We start from the raw sequence: 24,108 nt of genomic DNA, 5'->3' as shown, positions 1-24,108 counted from the left end.
AATTAAACTTTAAAGCTCTCGACACTCTTAATATACACGAGTTTCAAATTAATTATGCAATCCAGAGAATTGAAGTCATCTGATAAAGAAACAATAGGCCATCCATATTATTGAGAGTTTCACTACCGAAGGGCAGCCTCATAGATCTTAATAGTTCCGGGTAGTTCTGCAAGGAACCTTGGCCTAACACCTAGATAAAACCTAGAATCAAGCCAACTGATAAACCTAGCCAACCCAAAGCTTACAAACATTGAAATGTGACAAGTAGTACTTCATCTTTGAAGATTGCATACTCATGATTTGAGATACAATACTCCTAAGAACCTAGCAAAAAGAGTAATCTTCTTCTCGTTGTGGCATATAAAATCTCAAATACCAAACTCAATAAACATGCCTCTGATACATCTAAGATGTATCCAATTCTATGAGGTTACCATATGAGCTCCCCAATAAGGATGCCAATTTTCTCACTTGGCCCTAGGAAATTTTGGTGATTGGATCTGATTTTGTTTATGGCTATCACAAATAGTTCTTCCTCTATAATTTGTCATTCCTATGACAGATTGTTTGTTCAACTTCCTAGAAAAAACTTGGCAATGGAATGCATCGATGCTTAGATCCACTACCACAGACAAGGCTACAAACACTACAACATCCTCCATGTAGGTAACATGTCTTATTTATAACTAGAGCATAGGCTTATTGAACTTTCTTTCTCCTTGAAAAATAGATCTCATCACAAAGCCATAGTAAGATTGATAAGGCCACATGTTGGAACTAAAGTCTCCACTGCTAACAGGTGTTGGAGCAGGGGAGTTAGATATAAGTGTTTCTGACTTACGATGACCACTATTTATAAGAAACTTTCCACCCTTGTGAGCATTAATAATTGATTATGCTATCAAAATTCCACTACCTATTCAAGCCAAACCACCACCATATTCCATAAGCTAAAATTTGCACCCCAATCCACCACCACTCCCTTATTCTTGTTGACAAATCTAGGGCATCAATAGATAGGTGATTTCTCTATTATGATAATTTCTTGTGAGTGTCATTTTACTTCTTGATTATGATCTTCTCTTCTTATGTTATTATTATGTTCTTTTCATCAAGACAATTATCAACTCATGAACAATACAAATACAAGAGACACAATGTATAGGTTGTCAGTTAGGGCCAAAACCTCTCACTCTTTGAGAGGAAAACCCAATTAATTCTTCTTATATAACCTTCAATTGAAGAATACCAAGACCATGAAAAAGGCCCTCGACACTAGAGCCCTTCCAAGACCAAGTCACAAGACTCCTATTTTCCCTTAGATCAACATTGCTCTTCTTCTTCCTCTTCTTGGATTCCTTCAGAATTTCGGTCTCTCCTTGTAGGTCTGCAACTCCTTTCTTCACAATAGAAACCCTAGAACAATTTTACTTCTTGAATAGTCTCATCAAGAGGGAGACTATTTTCTCTCTCTTACTCGACTTCCTTCAGCGAAGTTCTTCACCCAATCAAGATCACCTTTATGTTACTACAATCTTTGATCTATCCTTGCAAACTTCGAACTTGCAATATTCACACCTGTGAGTGTAAACTAGCCCACAAACAATCTACAATGATAAATCTTTCCTTTCTTATCCTTCCTTCTTCCCTCATTGAATTTAAGGCTCCTTGTGGGATGATTTGCGCACTTGATATTAGATACCCGCTTCATCGAATTGATGTACTCAAAATGAGGCTGAGAACTACTAAATATAGAGGTTGGTTCATGATAGTTAGGCTGACATGATCACAAGGGTAGTCCGACTTCATCTTTCTCGAATCATCCTTTCATTGTAGGTCAACTTGTTTGAGGACTAGTGACAAGGTCTTGGAGGGTGACTTATGTTGAGTCTTGAAAATGTCATTCATTTCCATTACACTTTCACTATTATGCCCATTATATCACCTCCATTTCACTACTATGTCACCACATTCATCCCACTTTCATTATCATTGGGCCACCTTTATGTTTTTCCAATCTTTATTATTTCTAAGCCTTTTAAGTGAATTTGTGGTTAAATATTAGAAAATAATGTGCATATGCTTATACCTAACAAATGGGTTGAGATTGTTGACATGTGTAGGTTGAAAGGAAGCTTCTAGAAGACTCTTATGTGGCACTCTAAGGCCAAATTCGAATTTGAGTGGAAAGAATCATGGGATCATGAGGATATGTGTCACATATCCTAATTGTGTTGTAACTCTAAGAAGGCATGTGTCTTATCAGTTCCTATTTTGATTAGGACTCTAGAGGTAGAGGGAGAGATTCATGGATTCTCATTAATGAAATGGTTTCTCATCTTTTTGTATAAATAGGAGATCTCTCTCCTTCATTTGGGAGCTTAGCTTATTGGTCTTTTTAGCTTGTGAGTTCTTTAGCTTGGAGTTTGTAGTTCTTCCTTGATGGCTTTTGAAAGCTTTGGAGAACTTTGTTGTACTTTGTAATTTTGAAGAATTTGAATAAAGCTTTGATGTTCTCAACATGGAAGGAGATGTGAAGTAGATTTCATGGAGCATATTAGAATGTAAGGTAGAGTAGATTTCATTTTGTAAATTTTGCTTTGATTTCATTATGTCATTTGATTGCTTTCAAGTTGGTAGATTAGATTTTTCATTCATGCAATTTTAATTCATGCAAGTGTGTTCAACCGGTTGATTGTAGATTAGTAATGCACATAGCTTTTTAATGACTAATGACATGACGGAATCATCTTGTCCTTCTGCTGATTTATTTTCTGAGTTCTAATTCCAGCATTGTTATTTCTTTCAGCTTTGTTTTGCTCATTTACTTTCATGTGATTTAGATATCATATTGCTTAACTTGTTCATGATTGCTTCTCATAAGGTAGATTGAGCTGAAGGGTAAAGGATCAGAAGAGTTGAAGTAGTGTGATTAGTTTCCTTTATGCAAATTAATTTCTTGCAATTTAGATATAATATTGCTTAACTTGTTCATGATTGCTTCCCATAAGGTAGATTGAGCTGAAGGGTAAAGGATCAGAAGAGTTGAAGTAGTGTGATGAATTAGTTGCTTTGCTTTCAGTCTTTGAGTTGCTTTAAGTTCAGTTTTTACTTTCTTTTTCATACAGCAGCAAGGATACTGGGTTTCATAGTCACTAGCTCATTGATTGGTTGTTGCATTCCATTTTGATTGAAGTAGCTGCATATTTACACTTTTGTTCAAGTACTAATTCCACCAATAACATGTTTTGAGATCTTTTGAAGTGCTAAAGTTTTGGAAGTTACCATTAGGGACTTAGGCCTTAGGCCTTGTCTTGAAATCTCTATCCATACTTGTCCTTTAAAAGTATTCTTAAGACCTTAGAATAGGATTTCCATTTGCATTAGACACTTTAGGAAACCAACAAAAACAAAACCCCAAAACAAAATAAAATCTATAAAACAACGAAGTAAGAAAAAGGTTAACTAAGCACATATGGTGCACCACACTTCATCAGTTTACGCTACCCAGATTGATGATTTATGTAGAGCAATTTAAGACGTTAAATTGACTAGACATTTTGGCGTCGTTGCCGAGGAAGTGTAATTAGGAGACCTTATTTCTTACATCTAAAAAAAAAATTAATAATTCTTGAGTATGCTCTCCTCCTGCACTTTGTGTGATCTGGAGAATCAGAAAAAGGATTTTTATGTAAAAAAAAAAAAAAAAAAAATTAATAATTCTTGAGTATGCTCTCCTCTTACACTTTGTGTGATCTAGAGGATCAGAAAAAGAATTGTTATAAAAAATAAAGAGGAGACAAAATAAACTTCATCATTTATATTGATTCAAAAAAAAAATTGAAACTCAACTGCTTTGATAGGTTCAAATTGTCCAAAATTGACTGGTTATGGTTTGTAGTGGTCCTCAAGACACTGTATCCTATTTTAATAAGGTTTTGCAACTTAGCTGCGGAAAGTGCCCTGATTCCGCAGCCAGTTGAGAATTACGCAATTGTTTCAAGGTTTAGCAGGTTACAAGCGTCCAATGGAGAAATCGACCACATGGGCATCTTCAGAATCGTCCCGACATGGATCCTATCCTAGTCACCCAGCTCAGATCAATGAAAAACCAGCCTAAGATCTCAGTCAAAGTCTTGTTTTTAACATGTTTTTCTTGAAGTATTTGTTGCCTCAAATTGAAAATCATTAATCCTTTTTATAAAATTTTACAATTTCAGAGAAAAAGAAAAGAAAAAAACAATCCTAGCTTCCATTGTGGGCTTAACAAGAAATATGCATCCCTGTCCAAGCATTGGCCCTGAAACAAACCTGCAAGAACATTTGTTAAAAAAAAAAAAAAATAGAAGCACATTAAGCTTTTTGTTAAGGGGAACGAATTGGGCCATGATGATGAGAGATTAGCCACTGGAACACCCTATTAAACCATTCCACGACCTTACTCCATAAACCATACGTTTACTCCCTAAACGGTCTCATGATTATTTTTTTGGGTTCAACTTATAGATGACTGCACTCCCACTTTTCTTTATGAAATGGCTTCACGATTCTTCAAATAGTGCATTCTTCATTAGTGTGCATTTCCTGTGGTTGGATTGGAAATTTTTGTAGCTGCCCTCCCTCTTCAATGAATGCCTCCAAATCAGCAACTACATTCATTTCAAAAGGATGTCATTATTCATATACCAATTCTGAGGGCAAGTGATCGGGTGACCTATGAGACCGTTGCGGAGATAAAGCCTGCTCCTGCTCCTCCTGACCTTCTCCTTCTGACTCATCAGACGGTCTCCCACATAGATTTCCAATAAGGATCAATAGTGTGCAAACTACCACTGTCAAACAAAGGCGTATTGTCTTACCACTAATTCAAAAATTCTACAGGCCGAATGCAGAACAGTTAACTCAGAAAAACGTAAACAACAGAAAAACGTCTAATTTCAAATGCTCGATTTGCCCAAACGGAGGCGAATTTGAAGAAAATAAAACATGGGTTTTTTCGCCAGCTGAGTTAATTAGATAACCCAGAAACCGTTTGAAGAGATTCGTGGCGGTTTGGGAGAAATTTGCGGTTCTTTGGAGTGCATTTTTGACTGCCGCGTGAAAAAAACGGAATTTTAATTAAATGAACAGGCTGTGATGTAATTCCGCGTGCCTGAGGAAGAGAAATCTAAATAGGAATCAACTATGTGCTATTATTCAAGCTTAATTACATGTCTTTAATAACTAACAGTCCCATGCAACGTGTGACTGTGTTTCAGTTTCACGACCAGCAACAAAGACGTGTTTAAAACTCATACGGCTCCTCTCCACCGTACTTTGCGCAACCATTTCATCAACGTGTAATGTCTCTCACGCAGTCATTCAGTTCAAAAATTCCAACTCCACTTCACTACCCTACCATTTTGTTAAAGCTGCACCTCGTTCGCATACGTCTCCATTTCATTTTGTGAACTCATCTCGGCTGCTCATCCTCTGTTTCTGCTTACAGCTCCTGAACACTCCCGTTACCCGTATCCATCTTCCATTTTCAGCCATTATTCTTCCATAAACCTTGCAACATATTCATCTTACCTCTGTTAAACCATCACACGCAGTTGAATTCCAGACTGAATTTTAAACGGAGGGAAGGATGGGAGGACTGTTGAGGGCAGAAACTTGAGTTAAATTGAGTTACATCCTCCATATTTTTTTTTCTCCTTTCCACGCACACAGCCACTCCATTTCACAGTATTTTCTACACTCTGTTTTCATTAGCTGCAGAATCCAGCCACTTTCCGCAGCTGATTCAACTTTCCGCAGCTAGCTTAACTTTCCGCAGCTGGCTTAACTTTCCGCAGCTATTTTGTTAAACTCTAGGTTGCAGGTGTCATCAACCAAAACAAGCCACATGGGTAGCTGGGGGAATGTCAGTACATGGATGATGTCCTATTCATTTGGTCAAATTTGATGAAAAAGACCCCGGTCAAAGAGAAGTCAAGTTGAGTGTTTTCACTAAGTCGCCACACTGAGTCGCTGCATATCAAGAAAAAATAATAATTTTGAATCAATGAAATGAACAAGTTATTTGCTCACTTTTCTGAAGGTATTGATTAATTTTGGATTGATGATGAAAAATGAATGGCTAACTTTGTATTCAAGATTTTTAGCTACAGAACCGTGCACATTCCGCAGCTAAAGTCTAATTCCGCAGCCAGAAAAACCTCATTGTTCAAATCAGCCTATCTTTCTCATACAAAATCAGATTTTGATGATTTAAGTATCGTTGGAAAGATCTCAACAAGATCTACATAATGAGAAATCTATCATTAGAGTTTGAAATGGCAAATAATGAAATAAATTGCTGAAAAGAAGCAACATTCAACTTGGGCAACAATTCCAAAGTAGGTATAAATTCTTTTGATTTTTCCTTTGAGAACTTGTTTCATTAATACAAATTCTTAGTTTTGTGTGTAAATATCATAACTAGAGAGATCGATCACCTCTCTCCTTTGATAATCTTACATTCCATTGCAGAAGAAGTATTAGTTTTTCTTGCAGGTTCCAGGAGGAAGGACAAATGACTACAAGAGAATGGTGTCTCTCTAAGAGACCAATTTGTTTCATAAGAGGATGATCAACAACAAAGAGGAAATATGCTGATGCAAAATCAGATCCAAACACTTGAAAAACTTTCAGATACTATTGTCTCCATCACATCCATCCATCACATCCATACTTCATAATAAATCATTCATCTCATTTTCCTCCATATTTTCCATTTACATTCACACACACTTTCCATCTCTTTTTGTCCATTCATAACCCACAAATAAAAGCAAGAGGCTCATTCATATGCTTATTGCCCATTACCATTTCTGTTCTCCATTGCCATTTTCCATTTTCATCTTCTATTTCCTGTCATTTTCATTCCGCAAATAAGCCCTGCTTCAAAGCAAATTATTGAGTCCATAGTCCTTTGAGTCTAAGTTCTTTGTAAAAACACCTTGAGGCTTGCATGCCTTAATGGCAAGTTCTCATGCTGACAAATAATGGGAATACATTAATGTCCCTTGTTCGTTAGATCTTCTAGGTGACTCGACTTCAGCAAATTCATTTGTACCTAGCAAGATGTGTTTGGGCATCTTGACTCTCATTGTCATCAATGGTGAGAGTTCTCGTGTTGACTAGTGGCATCCATTAATGGCCACTAAGACAACAATTTCCTACTATGTTCGACATCAGAACATATTTTCACATAGTAGGAATTGTGCCAGTGAGTTTTGAAAACATGAAGACTATTATTTTCAGCATTTTGGAGCAGATTCAGCAAGTTTTAGTAGAAGCAATAAAAAGTCATCTTATCTCTCTATCCATGACTCCTCCTGTTCAGCCACTTGAAGAAGAATATGATTAGAAATTTTCAGCCACTACACATACAACTCATCCATTCCAAAGGGTAAGTGAAGGTACGTCATTTTCTAACTTTTGACCATAGAATTCCATAAAAAGCTAGAATGATAATTGTTGGAAAAACATTTCTCTTCCTCATTTCATAAAATTGCGAATACCATCAGATGGGGGGGGGAATACATTCATATTCATATCTTGCCATGTCCATATCATATTTAGGAGCCCACATACTTCCAACATATATTAATTATTACATTACTATTATGAGCATACAATGGCTTTTGAAAATGTGCTTAAAGGATAAATTGGATACAAACAAAATCATGGTTGTCACACAAGAACCAACCATCATGCAATCCAATAAAGATATACTTTGCAACAATAATCAAAATATCATTATGCAAAGTTCAAAGATCAAAATAGAAGGCAAGAACAAAAAAAAAAAATGGTTGTAACACAAGAACCAACCATGTTGCAATTCAAGTGAAACACTTTGCAAAAATATGAAGTTATCAAATGATATCATGCAAAGTTAAGCCAAAGCTCAAGGATCAAAAGAGTTAATGTAATATATATTGCATGAGGACATGCAATAGCTTCAGTTGGGGGGTATGTTGAGTTTTGAAAATGTCATTCATTTCCATTACACTTTCACGATTATGTCCATTATATCACCTCCATTCCACTACTATGTCACCACATTCATCCCACTTTCATTATCATTGTGCCACCTTTATGTTTTTCCAATCTTTATTATTTCTAAGCATTTTAAGTGAATTTGTGGTTAAACATTAGAAAATAATGTGCATATGCTTATACCTAACAAATGGGTTGAGATTGTTGACATGTGTAGGTTGAAAGGAGGCTTCTAGAAGACTCTTATGTGGCATTCTAAGGCCAAATTCGAATTTGAGTGGAAAGAATCATGGGATCATGAGGATATGTGTCACATCTCCTAATTGTATTGTAACTCTAAAAAGACATGTGTCTTATCAGTTCCTATTTTGATTAGGACTCTAGAGGTAGAAGGAGAGATTCATGGATTCTCATTAATGAGATGGCTTCTCATCTTTTTGTATAAATAGGAGATCTCTCTCCTTCATTTGGGAGCTTAGCTTATTAGTCTTTTTAGCTTGTGAGGTCTTTAGCTTGGAGTTTGTAGTTCTTCCTTGATGGCTTTTGAAAGCTTTGGAGAACTTTGTTGTACTTTGTAATTTTGAAGAATTTGAATAAAGCTTTGATGTTCTCAACATGGAAGGAGATGTGAAGTAGATTTCATGGAGCATATTAGAATGTAAGGTAGAGTAGATTTCATTTTGTAAATTTTTCTTTGATTTCATTATGTCATTTGATTGCTTTCAAGTTGGTAGATTAGATTTTTCATTCATGCAATTTTAATTCATGCAAGTGTGTTCAACCGGATGATTGTAGATTAGTAATGCACATAGCTTTTTAATGACTAATGACATGACGGAATCATCTTGTCCTTCTGCTGATTTATTTTTTGAGTTCTAGTTCCAGCATTGTTATTTCTTTCAGCTTTGTTTTGCTCATTTACTTTCATGCGATTTAGATATCATATTGCTTAACTTGTTCATGATTGCTTCCCATAAGGTAGATTGAGCTGAAGGGTAAAGGATCAGAAGAGTTGAAGTAGTGTGATTAGTTTCCTTTATGCAATTTAATTTCTTGCAATTTAGATATCATATTGCTTAACTTGTTCATGATTGCTTCCCATAAGGTAGATTGAGCTGAAGGGTAAAGGATCAGAAGAGTTGAAGTAGTGTGATTAGTTTCCTTTATGCAATTTAATTTCTTGCAATTTAGATATCATATTGCTTAACTCGTTCATAATTGCTTCCCATAAGGTAGATTGAGTTGAAGGGTAAAGGATCAGAAGAGTTGAAGTAGTGTGATGAATTAGTTGCTTTGCTTTCAGTCTTTGAGTTGCTTTAAGTTCAGTTTTTACTTTCTTTTTCATACAGCAGCAAGGATACTGGGTTTCATAGTCACTAGCTCATTGATTGGTTGTTGCATTCCATTTTGATTGAAATAGCTACATATTTACACTTTTGTTCAAGTATTAATTCCACCAATAACATGTTTTGAGATCTTTTGAAGTGCTAAAGTTTTGGAAGTTACCATTAGGGACTTAGGCCTTAGGCCTTGTCATGAAATCTCTATCCATACTTGTCCTTTAAAAGTATTCTTAAGACCTTAGAATAGGATTTCCATTTCCATTAGACACTTTAGGAAACCAACAAAAACAAAACCCCAAAACAAAATAAAATCTATAAAACAACGAAGTAAGAAAAAGGTTAACTAAGCACATATGGTGCACCACACTTCATCAGTTTACGATACCCGGATTGATGATTTATGTAGAGCAATTTAAGACGTTAAATTGACTAGACAACTTACAAAACAAATTTGACCTTTTACAATGTGTAACATGCCTTCAATACCTGACAATGAATCTTTAGACTTTTATGACTAGATGAAAATATCCCTAAGGGCTCACAATGAGAGCCTTAACTAAAAATAAAATCTCTTGCTTATCAAAACCCATGATGCAAGCATTACAATAATTTTATTTTTCTTCTTTATATCTTTTTCATAAAATCACAATTACATGTCATTGTGAAGACTGAACCTAGTTACACTTTTCAACAGTTCTCTCCAAGCTTCTAGGCAACCCCAAGGTCTCCAATTGTCTTCACCCTGGTGTTCAGGTCTGAGAATGAGCTAGGTGCCAATATTTGAGTGTCATACACTATCAGAGCCAGGTGAATGAACAAAGGGTGTCATAATGGATGTAGATGTTATAGGAGAACCAAATAAATCGTGAATCATTACAAGCCATCCTTTTCATTCCCTCCTATCTCATTCTTGGTCTTGAACTTTTCCTAATGAGCACAAACAATGTTTTTTGTTGCTACTATCATGTTGCATTAAACGGAAAAAAATAATAACAAAACCTAATCAGACATTTCACTTCTAATGTAATCAAATCATTCCCCATCAAAAATGATTGAGAAAATTGACATAAATTTTCACCCCATGTCTCTTTTTTTGTAATGCCCTTCAAAAACACAACTTAGCAAGCTACAAAATTACCAAACTTCTATGACACCTATTTTTTTAATACCACACAAGACTACCCTTTAGCTCATAGGTTTTGAAAATCAGATTTAAACTAATGTAACATTAGGATTTATCTCAGAAACTAGGCACCCTTTTGATTTTGGGAAGATGCAGTTCAATGTTCAAACATAACTCCATGCTTATTAGAAATCCATGTTCTTCACATGGGTTGGGGGGTGTAGGAACATGGCTTGGGAGGTGCAATAACATGGCCTGAGAAGGCCACACCAACCAAATCACAGTTTAACTTCTTGCAATTTTTCTCATTGCAACCTTGGTGACTTTAGACACTTTATCACACTCCTAAAAGGATCTAATAGTGTTTGTATGGACTATAACATCCCAAGTCATTCAATCCACCTCTCTATCTCTCGAGGTTAAATTTTACTAAAGTAGATCTATCATGGATTCCAATTGGGTTGATAAGGAGATGACTGTTCAAAACATTGTCCTAATTTATAACCAATTGAACTATTGACTTCAAATTTTTGATGTTATTCAAAACATTCCACTGATTTGTTTATCCCCAAGAGGTAATGATCTTATATGCTTACAATATTTATAATTCCACTCTTCCTTTGTGTATGAATGAGTGTTCATGTGTGGAAATGCCAATAATTATGACAAAACAAGCAGAAATAAAGGGAGACATTGAATACTAACCATGATGTTGAGCTTTGGTTAGAACTGGACTTGTAGCTGAAAATTGGTTGTCTAAAATTGCCCTGAATCTTAAAAACCTGAGCAGTTAATTCGACGTTCCTATTAAATTAAAACACATAACTAAGCCCTGGTTGTGCTCTAACATTCAAATGTAGTTGTGCAATATCGAACTTAGATTTTCCAATTGAAATTTGAGACATATCCACTATGGAAAACAGTGGGTTTCTCATGGGTGCCCTCAAGGTCCAAAGGCACTCTGGATTTCCTCAAAAGCTTCCCCAGAGACTCACCACATGTTAAGCCTTGCCTTCCTGCATATACTATAATCACCAAGCATGGTTTCAATGACCCAAAACAGGAAGAAGACAAATTATTCATCTCAATATGCTAAATATGGGAGGTGGATAAGATTTTATGGACATTTGGATAAGATGACCTTGGGAAAATTAGGGGGACAACTACAATTTCAAGGGAAAGATTGGGAAGCTTGATCTTAGAAAAGAATGGAGAAGTGGTAGGATGGACGCCTATTCTGGTAGGCTTGGATGAGATTGGGGTGCTTAGTGCCATCTTTCCAACCAAAACCTTCACAAATGAGAAATGATCCATTTTTTTGTTCATCTCTCAATGCATTCCCTAGAACTCCCAAGAAGGCATGATATTCTATTCAGACTTCCAATGATGTATTGAGCTTTGAATACGTTCTTTTCAATGTTGTAACAAGCCTCTGATATTTCTAATATCTCACCCTTTCAAATCCTTCTATGTATCTAAGCATATCAGTGTTTGGCTCTCAATGCATTCCCTGAGAATGCCAAAATAAGACTCTTAAACACAATTGGTCTGTTGTAAATGCAATCCTTGTGATGCCTAAATTGTCCCTAATATAAAAATATATCGCTTGTATTCAAGACTCCATTGATGAACAAACAATATCCTGCAAAAACCATAATGATAAGGATGAGGATGTAGGTTCATTTATGGATATGTAGTTAGACCTAATCTAGATCATCATATCAATACAGTGATCATTGATGAGACACTCAATTTTGTATTGACATTTATCCTTTTCATACAAAGAATCATGCATCATGACTTCAATGTTCATATTTATAAATTGTCTAATAGTTGCAGTTCTAATGTTGTGATTCATGAGTGATCATGATTTTTTTACTTTAGATATATTTTTTAATATATATATATATATATATTATTGTATATTTTGTAAAAGGATTTTTCCGATTCTATCCAAATCTTGGCTTTTCAACAAAGATTTTGGCTTTTCAACAATCTGGTGGATCCATATCTATATCCATTTCCTGACTACTTAATTTTCATGTTTTCCAATCAGCTTCTCCTGTGTCACCTTCTAGTCTCATATGTTATGTCTCACTATGGCATTATAACAGTCTCATTCCTCACCTATCTGTAATCAGGTTGGGAAAACAAGGTGCATATGCATTTGATAAGAACTTGCATCTAGTTTTCTTGAGATTGAGGGTGACATTCAAAAATGAACTTATTTGATTTTGTGATTTTATAACCTTTGTTCAACGTACAATACTACAATGTCATGAATAAAACACAATTTCTTAAATCCTTAAGTTAAACAGAGCAAGTAATACATAAAGTTTCTGAAGATACTCAAATTGTTGACTTGGACTATACTATGAGGGTTTAAGGCACTAAACCTCAATGGAGAATGGTTGATAACATCAAGCATCCAACCGGAAATAATGCATACTGGTAAAATAAGATTTTCTCATTTTCTTTTTAATTGTAGAGTTGTATGGTATATTGAGTTTGATGTGAAAAACAAGCACCGACAATAACAACTATCTTCTCATGGTATATTTTGGAAATGTCCTTTTTTATGATAGAATTCACAAAATATGAATAGAAAGAACTTGAATCCCACTAAAAAGACTATGTAGGGACAATGTTCAATAACTTATTTAGTCCACTATCTCAAGATCGGTTTATCTTTTCATGGCATGAAATTTATTTCATTTTTCATATGGACTAAATGGACTTTGATAAAATGTTCATGCATTCAAAACAAAGTTCAAACTACAGGAATGACCATCAATGCATACTGAACAATGCCAATAAAAGTTCTAAATTACCCTATCAATGGAAGGTGTATAAATGAAAATCTAAAAGTTTTGTAAATGTCGTGATAGAATGAAAAATCATACTAGTAAGTTATTTTTCCTGAAGGTTTAAATATGTGAACTGCTTGCCCGATGGATTGGAGAATGTTATTATAGTCCATGTCTGTGAAATGATCTGGGAATTCATTCGTTGAATCCTTCTTTAGAGGCGTCTGTGCAGATTGATAAGAGCCCTAGTCTGGTTGGAGAGGTGATATGTGACGTGTTTTTTAGGGCAAAGTCTACCCTGTTCTCCGTCAAGCATCGTATTATTCCCTCCTAACTATCGTCAATTAGTTTCACTATGGTGATACCGAATGCAATCACTGCGGCAATGAAGACGATGCAAATTTGTGACTTTGTTGAGAAGATTTATATTGAGCCATTTTAGGCGAATAGGACCATAATTCATTATATTTCCTATTGAATGGCTGAGTCTGTAAGTTGAGAGTACCAACAACAACTACAACTTTGACTTCAATTTCAACTTCAACTTATGTTGTTGTTGCAGCCTCAACCTCATCCTCGTGACTATCAAGAAACTTGGCCATCTTCACTACATTTCCTATTGAATGACAGAGCAAATGAGTTGAAAGTATTGATACCTTCTACACACTTCAGCTTCTTCTTTTGCTGCAACCTTACCCTCAACCTCGTGACTGCGAAGCAACTTAGTCATCTCCTCTTTCGCTCCTCTTTCAAGTGCACATGACTCACTTCCAATTCATTGGTTCTCTTCAGCAACTGCTCAGAAGGCAGCACACAGGGCAACTTGTAGGCACAATTCGTGTCAGGGAGATTTTTCCAACTTCGTTCGAGGCCCTGCCCAGGTCAGGAATAATAGTCAACCATTAACGGTTATCACTGGCGGTGGAGGCCTTGAACTCGTGACTCGCACACACAAACATAGGAAGATATTATAAGACTTGATCATAGACGAAGAAGTTGACCGCTTGGGTGTGCAATGACAGTGTGTGAGGAGTGGCATGTGTCAAATGTGTATTGGAAAGAGGATGACGAAAATAAGTGTCTCTCATTCTTTGGATCAACCCAGCCAAACCCCGCAGAGGAACGCTTATCTGCGCAAATATGTCTACAAATGTCCCTTGAATTATGTGTCCCTTAGGGTTACTTCAAAACCTCTCTTGTTATACTCTAGTTGTGTGTTATTCCATATTGAGTTATAGTTTACTAGCATATAAGCTTCATATATTTATTGCAAGGGGACTAATGAGAGAGTGGATTTTAATTTTTTATATTTTTAAACTAATGTAAAAGTGGAGAGTAGTGTGTTATTCCATATTGAGTGATAGTTTACTAGCATATAAGCTTCATATATTTATGTCAAGGGGAGTAATGAGAGAGTGGATTTTAATTTTTTTATATTTTTAAACTAATGTAAAAGTGGATTGAATACAAAATAGTAATTTTCTCTACGTGGTTGTGGGTGGTTGTGGGGCGAGTATGTTTATTGGCTAAATTTTACTTTTCTTTTTCTTGGACATGTTGTGGTTCTTTGCATGTGAAATAATTATTGAAAACACCTATCTTGTGATAGCTTAAAATTTATGTCTACAGTTATAAAATCTTGTCTTTGGAATTTTATGTGGGTGTGTATGTGTAATAATAAATTGTAGAAACTAGCTAATGTCAACATATGAGTAATAAAAAACCATCATCCTTGTGCAAATGAGGGTGTGCATCAAGGTAATAACCCTCCTAACTTTAACATAAAAATAATGGTTGATTAACATTCTTTTGAAAAAATGGTTGATCATCATTCTTATGTATTCAATATATACAATAATATACTCAATATGAGTTCAACATGTCTACATGTCACTTGAGGAAAGAAATCATTCCTTATAACCACATGAGATAAACCCAATTGACAAAATTTGTGGTATTCGATTCAACCTATACATACAAAATCATTATTAAAGGTTTCAATTTGGATAATTAATATTCAAGTGTCCCACTTGAACATTGGGATGGGAAACCCTTTCAAGCATTGATAACACATTAGGTTAGTGTGTTATTGTGAGTCTAGCAACAACATGATAACCACTACCACTTGTGCACAAATATAAGTTTATGCATATATGAGCATGAGTCTACCAAATAGTGTTGAAAAGTGACAATTGTAGTTGAACACAATTATTTTATTATGAACACATTGCTTTTTGTTGTAGGGTGAGTTTTAAGTAGGTGCACATAGAGACTTCTTTTTTAAAGGCTAAATCTCTCAAAGTAAAAGTTAGACAAACCAAAAAGCCACATAATGGAAGTAATGGATGGTTTCATTTATGGATCCCCTATCACTTGTAAGTTTAGATTGCTTAAGTGACATAATTAAAATGACTAACATAAACAACATATTTGTATTATTGTAGTACTTGCTAGGTAATTGTATTTTTGTTCCTAGAATAATCAACCATTCACGTTAGTCATTTTTAGTTGTATTAGTTATTAACTAGCCATATATTTAAACTGGAACTAAATTAGTCATTTATGTTAGTAGTTTTTAGTTAGGCCACTTAAGATTGCTCATTTTTTGGAGTGTTTCACTTGGAAAAGCTGCGGTGGCTAAATTTTTTATTCACCTAGTCACTAATTTCTCATTTTCTACTACTGGTACTAACTTTCCCTTTTTCATATAAAGTCTCGATGCCTCCCCAAAAGATGTGAGAATCATGTGCAGTTGCATCCATTCTACCATCTTTGTTTCACCACCGAATAATAAATCATCTACAAACATCACATAGATAAATTTTGAGGTCTAAAATGGGTTTTCTAAGGAATATTATAAAATAATAGTGGAAATAATAAAATAAGATTAGAGTACATCATCAAATTTTCGAGGGAAAAAGAAAAATATTTTTTTTCAACTTATATCCCAACGATTTAATTCAAATTTAAAGTGGGAGCACTCGTTGAATGTGGAATTTAATTCCTCATCAAAGGAGTACCCATGTTTCATATTTTTGACAGACCTGCTACACGAAAAATGAGAAATACATGAAAAAATGTGATTGCAATCACATTTTTTAATGTATTTCTCATTTTTCGTGTAGCCACAATCACATTTTTTAATGTATTTCTCATTTTTTATGTATCAAGATCCATAGAAAGCATGAAACATGGGTAATCCTTGGATGAGGAATTAAATTTTGCATCCAACAAATGTTCCTTCTTCAAATTTGAGTAAAATTGTAGGGAGATAAGTTGAAAAAATAGTTTTTTAATGTTTTAGTATTTTTACTTTTTTACTCCAAAAATGGTGAATCATCACCCATGGTTGACATCATCATATTAAATCTTATTGGTTCTTTCAAAGTTGATTTTGGTTATACATTTTTGTTTTGAGGCCCATTTTAGACCTCAAAATTTCTTTAATGAGTGGGTGATGGAGATATTTCTGGTCAACCTCACTCCCATAATCAAACCCCTGGACCTAGCGTTGCCCATATTTCGACTCAATCCATCAATGACAAGTAGAAAGAGGAGAGGGTAAAATGCACATCCTTATTGCAACCCTTTAAAAACCTTGAAAATTTTCAAAGGGAATCTGCTAATGATCACTGCGAACTTTGTAATAGAAACACAAGCCATAATCCATCCTATGTTTTGGATATCAAGACCTATGTTGTGAAATGCCAATTGTAGGAATTCCCAATCCAAACAATCGTAGGCTTTGACCAAATTGATCTTCATCATTCATGCCTTCATCTTTCGAGTCTTAATGGAATGCATGCATTATCGCGTAATATCGACACATCCCATGTTTGTCTCCCTTTAAGGCAAACTTCTATGGTGAAATGTGCTTAGAGAAATAATTTTTAAGCCTAATAACAATTAATTTAGACATCATCTTATAGATAGAGTTTCATAGTGATATGGGCCTATAATTTGCAAAAGATGAAGGATTTTGCTTCTTTGAAATAAGTGCAATAAATGTAGCATTGATTGAATAAGAGATGTAGCATTGAGTCCTAGACTCCTCTGCTACCGCTAGAAGATATATAATCATTAACTCCAGGAAATGTATGAAAAATTCTACCCCCCAGTCATATGGGTAGAGAATTTTCTCCTTTACGTGCTTGTAAAACCATAGATGGTTCTTCCTTTGAAGTCAGTTTACCCAATATGTCATTGTCTTCATCGGAAAACATATGGGGCATATGTTCAATAAATTTCATCTGTGACGTGAAGACATGGTTTTTCCCTTTGAATAGCCTACTAAAGTGATTAACAGTTGCTCTTTCAATGTCTGCCTATGAGGATAAAAATTGTCCATCATCATCCCTAATACCACTTATGGTGTTGTCCTTCATTTTTTTGGACACATGATTATAATATATATTTTTTATTTTTTTCACCAGCAACCACCCAAATAGCCCTACTTTTCATATGACATTCTTCTTCTTGCAACAAGAAAATCTCTCTTCTTAACTTCCAATTCCATAATTTTTTATTTGTATAGTTCAGAGAAATATAGAGGATCACAAGGGTCATTTATATAGTGAAGAGCATCTTCAATGTCAACCAATTCCTATGTATTCTCAGGCTTCTTTTTCTTTACCCATGTTCTGACCTCCTTTAGAGCTCCCAATTTGGTGCATATGAAATCCATACTGACCAAAGGTGAGGGAGATAGAGCTTTATTCTGTATTTCTCTAACCATTACTTCAAATTCTTTTAATTTGGACCAAGAAGAGTTGAATTTAAATGGATATGCCCGAAACCCAAAATATCCCTCCCATGACAATAGAATTTATAGTTGATCAGAAAATAATGATGGAATGACCTGTGATTTGATATCCTTTATTTAGTCCAACATTATCTCATTGACAAAGAATCTGTCCAACCTTTTGAAAATACCCTCCGATCTAGATCGTTCGTTCCCTTAAGTACGAACAATCGGATAGGGAGCGATGTCAACAAGAGAAATATAATTAAAAAGTCCCTTGAAATAAGCTTCTAGAGGATCCTCCTTAGCCTTATCTCCCCATATCGCGTGTTACCCCATGGTCTTGTTCAATTCCCCCACCAAAATTGGAGAATTTAGATCCAAAATTCCACTAGATACTATGTGATCCCAATAAGCCTTCCAACTAGTATGTGGAGCATATGAATTAATAACGTGGATCTAGATTTTGGAACCCTTCAAATAAACAAACAATATACTACCTGCATAAGAGCAAAAAGCCTTCAATTTTTTGATCCTAGGATATTTTCTACTTGCAATCTAGGTTTAGGAATTTAATTTATTTAATAGAAATAAATTTGATTGAAAATTAAATGTAAAGATAAAACATTGTTGTGAATTGAAATATATTTTTCAAGTTTTTTCATTATGGAAAGGCTCCATGAATGATCTGAAAATGGGGCCCTTAGGCTTCTTGTCTAACTTACAAGAACCTCTCACACTTCCAAAGCTTTAAATTTTTCCAAGTCTTAATGATTAACCAATGCGGAAATCTGAAATGCTTGAAAATATGGGTGTATGCTTGTATTTGTTTTTAGCTGATTATTTACTTTAAAATATATTGTTTGTGCTGATATGGGAAGGTACTTAAACTGATATACAAATGCACATAACAGTAGTTAAAGTAGCAGTGAAAACAAACACATAAGACAACAATATAATATGGAGTTCACCTTGATATCTCGGGCTATGTCTCCTTGAGTTCTAGCCAACTCGATTAGGCTCTCTGGGATTATGGCTTCAATTCTCTTACAAGTGCTACACTTAACTCCAATGTTTCATACAGGCATATTGGGCTTAGAACACCATCTTATCCCTTGGCTCTTGGAGCTCTTCAGCTTTCTAGCTCTGGCTCTGGCTGTGGCTCTGACTCTAGCTCTCCGATTGTGGCTCGGGCTCTGGTTCTAGCTCTCAGCTCTCGCTTCTGGTGCTCGCTCTGGCTCTTGGCTCTAGCTGTAGCTCTAGCTCTTTGCTCTGGCTTCTCTAAGCTCTTTCGCTCGGCCTTTGCATGCCTTTGTGAATCGCTCGACCTCCAAGCAAATCCAACAACAATATATGCTGTTGTCAATTGAGCTCTCTGGCTTTTCACTCTACTTCTGAGTGGCTCCAAAGACTCTCTACGCATTCATCATTTTTTTTTTGCTCTTCACCCTTTGCTCTCCTAGCTCTTTCTCTCTATTCTTGGCTTAAGGCCAATCTGTCTCACGATTGTTCGAATCCATTCTTTCGGTTATTACAGCCACTGCATCACTTCACAAGGAAAATGGGCACCTATTCCGTAACGGATCAATGTCAGGTTCATCAGAAACACTTGATCGTTTGAAACGGCCATTATTTCCGTTTACTTCAAGAATGCGTGTGAACACGAATCTCTGCCAACTCATCACCCACATTGGACTTCAAATCTTTATGCATTGTGGTTTATTTCTCCCATCAAATTTGGTTTCCCATCGAGCACAATCTTTGTCGTTGGATCTGGGGCCTCCAGATCCTATGGTTATCGCTCTTATTGCACAGATGACTTGCTCGGACGTTAGCCAACAATGAGAGCAGTTTTCTCTCTCATTTGCCGGACATGCATCAATCATTGTATGGCATCATTGGGTCCTCTGACAAACCCACTTACTGCCTGAAACACCGATATTTCACCGGTTTTGGAGCGTGGGACCCACCGTCTGTTTTAGTGCTTTTCCCACGATTTCTCAGCTTCCCTTGTGACCGTGCGCTCGAGGCTTCTCCTTCTTGAGGGGTTTTGCCCAGTAATGCATGATTGCGCTAATCACACATCAAAAACGACCTCCGTTTTCTAATCCGGACTTCTTAACTGCTAGTTTGCATCTTGCGCAGTCTCCATGGGCCTCGGTCAGCGTACTTTGACCGAAGGTCCTCGTTGCTTCGTGCTAACTGCAAATTGTCGTTGTTCAGAGGTTATTTCTAATAAGCTTCGACATCCACAAGACTTTAAACTTTGGTGTGAGTTTTTACATAGTTTAGGTAGCTTTAAGAGAGTTTAAGGATCCAATTTTGGATCAATGAAATTAATACAAACCCTTCAAATTTAATCACTAATCCTCATACTCCATCATTCAATCTCTATAGCAATGTGCTCATACTTGTCTCAATCAATATCCACACAAATGTGTCCCTGTGAAACATGATATGGATTAATGATCAATATGGTGCACATTAACGCCATGAGCTGTCTATAACAATGTGCTCATACTCATCTCCATCAATACCCATACAAATGTGCCCCTGTGATACATGATATGGATTTATCATCAATACGGTGCAGATTAATGGCATGAGCAACGACAAAAAGTGTTGGTGACTTGGTGAGCAGACAAGAAGCAAATAGGAAAAATGTAATTGTCAAATTAAATTTAAATTTGGTTGTGCCCATGGTTGAAACTTTAGCACCATTTTGTTTATTCATGAATTGGAGCAAGAGTACATAAGTGTATTTGTAATTGAATAAATTCACGAGGTGAGTAAAATAATACTTTTAGAAACTTTTTAATTGATAGTTAGTTTGTTTGTTTTCTTTACTTTTTTTAAATTACTATCATTAACCATTTTCTCTTTAGTCTAACTAATTTAATGATGATAACTCTTATTGAGAACTTTAAGGATCATAATATTGGACCTAACATATTCAACTAATTTATTTACTACCTAATCAACAAGACCAACGATCTTTCATCTTTGTTTATTCATGAATTGGAGGAGTGTTTAATGCCATTCCATTCATCTGATTTTGAATCTAAGAATAACCATTGTCATTTCTAAGAACAAGAATCTAAGAACATCCCCTCATTCCCACTTGGCTTTTCTTTTTTTATCATTGAGTTTTGATCCTTAAATTTTTGAACAAACTAATATAGATAGTGAGATATAAATGTGATATTGAACTTTAATGGCAATGTTTGGTGGGAAATGGTTTCGAAAAATTGTTGGACCTGCGCTTATAAGCACACCAATCCTCCCCACTCCCCATGAACCGCCTATTGAGCAATCTAAATTTTGCATCGTTGATTACACCACTTACTTTTTTTGCACAACCATATTGATATTTGGATATGTAAACAATGGACGATATAACGTAACATCTTGACCAACCATCGGTACTACAAGTTGAGCTAGTGAGAGTGGTTGTTACAAAAGTAAATAGAGGTTGCGTTGAAGTAATTTTCTTGCAAAATCCTTTATGGGGTAGTGAATAGTGGAAAATACGTAACCCATTTATTAATGTAATATTGAAGCTTTTCTATTAGTGAACTGCGAAATTTTCTTGCAAAATCCTTTATGGGGTAGTGAATAGTGGAAAATACATAACCCATTTATTAATGTAATATTGAAGCTTTTCTACTAGCGAATTACAAAATCCTTTATCAAATAGTGAATAGTGGAAGATCATTAACCCATGTAGTGTAAACATTCTAAAAATGAAAAAATAATTTGATAACATCTATATAATGTTGAAATGAGAAAAACATTCAAAGCAAACATTCAAAGCAATCAACTGTGATCCAAGGATGTAACAATCAAACAAATCGACAATGATCTAAGGATGTAGCAATCAAAACCAAAGAACCTATAACATATATCCATGATAAATTTGAAAGTTCATTTGTGAACATGGATATATAATATTACAAGAACACTCCATTAAACACAAATCCACTATGTACGGATACCATTTTCCTTTGCACACAAATTCACTATGTACACAAACCTATAATTTCTAGTTCCGTTACAAAGATAATTGAAATATTAAGAAGACATTAACATGTGACAAAAATGTTTTGTTATTCTAATTTATAAAATTTATTAAAAATCTAATCGTAAACATAGTACATATTGGTTGCCTGTATCTTCTACTGAAAGTCGGAAGATATAGAGACCTTCACTCGTAATCCTACCATAAAAATTACCGTTGTCATCGGTTCTGTAGATCCATATCTTAAAACCGTTAAACTTCAAGACGTTAATGTTTTCATAATTCAACATATCGCGTCCCCTTGCAACACGACGCAGGGCCCAAAAGCTGACCCCATAACAGTCCTTTTGATTTTACAGCAAACACTAATAATGAAGATCATTGTCATAAATACCAGTCTGGAATGCAACGATACACAAAATTAAAGGCGGCTGGTATTTTTATTTATTTAATGTACTATATCATATAAACTCACAAAACAAGCTTTCACATGAGCGACTCCAATAGACACAAACAGTCCATCGTCGTTACAAATGATCGTTAATAGCATACTACTGTTAACACCTATTCTTAAGAGTAAAGCACTAAAATAAACACCATCAGCCAACATTTGATCGCCATCAGACTTCATTAATGAACCCTGCCATATTAAAAAAATTAAAATAAAACCTTTAGTCCAAATTCCAAACAATAATACAATAGAAAATTTGTTAAAACAGACTTCCACAGTGAGGTCGCATCAAAAAGAAAGAAGCAAAGAATAAGAAAAGAGAGAGGTACATACTTGGAACAGTCAACATTAGGAGATATAGGCACGTTGAGATCAGTGACCTTGCACAGACCCGGCAGATTGGCGGCCTTTCCCAACTTGACCCCATATGACTGTGCTTGTGTCTTGAGGCAGTTGCAAACAGCCTGCCTATCAGGGGTGGCTTTCACTTGGGAGTCCAACCCACGAATGGAAGGACAACAAGCCGCAGCAGGGGTTGCTGCATTTCCTAGAAGGTATGTAGCGCATGGAGTCATGGCACTCACCACCTGGTTGCATGATATGGCACCTTCCACACTCACAGCACCCCACACATTCATCATTGTAACCACAAGCCCAACCACAAACACAGCCTCCACTATCTTCTTCGACACAGCCATTTTTCACGCGTCCGTCACTCACAAAACACTCACAAAGATCACCAGAGATACCCCAAACACAAACACTGTCAATCAAATGGAGAAGTGCACAACCAATGCACTAGGAAACCCCAATAAATAGAAGAAGCTACCCATATGCTCCAATGTCCAATGCATGGCATTAAATGTCTCACCCAACTATCTGTAAGGTATTCTCTCATTTTCTCTGCCACAAAAAGGTCTCCACTCACTACTCAAATAATTTGTTGGCCCATACGCCCAGCCCATAAGGTCCAATGCCCAACGTATGCCATTAAACGTCTCATCAAACCGTGCACAGGACTCGGTACACTGGGCGTGAGACTTTTATTATAAGGTCTTGTCTCATTAATAATCTCTTCTAGATTTTTGCTATGATTGTCCAAGATTTGTCATGAATTCGACCTAGATCAACTAGGCAGTTGAGTAAGATTAGAGCGTAAATAATAGCTCGTTTTCAGCGCGAAAAAAAAAAGCTATATATTTATATTTATATTATATTATAGCTTGATTTGATAATGCGCTTACATAGACTGTTCTGTTGATTTCTTCGCATCTTGTGATTTGGCAAGATTGTATGAAAGATGTCCCGCTTATATAAAATATTTTTGATGGAGATAAAAACATATATTCATCAGAGATATAAATCAAAATGATATCCCTCGTAAATAAGAAGATGTATATATTCATACCTTTGTTGTGTGTTATGTCAATGTATGGCTAAGTATAGAAAACATACCAGAATAATTCCATTGATAAAGAGTTATATACCCGGGAGGCAAAAGTCTTGGATCTAGAAACAATTGCTTGCAGTTTGGATTTGCATTCTCCATACGCCTTGCAGAGAAGTTAGTCCATTTTTGGATAATGCATCAGCTTTCTTG

General features: G+C 35.6%; 1 protein-coding gene across 2 annotated transcripts in view; it reads right to left on the bottom strand.

The window, feature by feature from the left end:
* Nucleotides 1-23,272, bottom strand: part of LOC149262355 (non-specific lipid-transfer protein-like) — a 262,216-nt gene extending 238,944 nt beyond the window's left edge. The window contains exons 1-2 of one of the 2 annotated variants that reach the window (XM_089424171.1): nucleotides 22,842-23,271; nucleotides 22,470-22,697 (exon numbers count right to left, since the gene is read on the bottom strand). In XM_089424171.1, the coding sequence (XP_089280297.1) occupies nucleotides 22,688-22,697; nucleotides 22,842-23,206 (375 nt within the window). In that variant the 5' untranslated portion in view covers nucleotides 23,207-23,271 and the 3' untranslated portion in view covers nucleotides 22,470-22,687. Of the gene's footprint in view, nucleotides 1-22,469; nucleotides 22,698-22,841 lie in introns of those variants that run through there. The other variant, XM_089424175.1, reaches the window with a different exon arrangement.
* Between the last annotated feature and the right edge of the window lie 836 nt (nucleotides 23,273-24,108).

Source organism: Pinus tabuliformis, chromosome 6, assembly GCF_031772625.1.
Source record: "Pinus tabuliformis cultivar Carrire ecotype Pingquan chromosome 6, CPIR1, whole genome shotgun sequence".
Lineage (NCBI taxonomy): Eukaryota > Viridiplantae > Streptophyta > Pinopsida > Pinales > Pinaceae > Pinus > Pinus tabuliformis.
The sequence above is the reverse complement of the archived record's forward strand: the minus strand, read 5'-3'. Positions and strand labels throughout refer to the sequence as shown.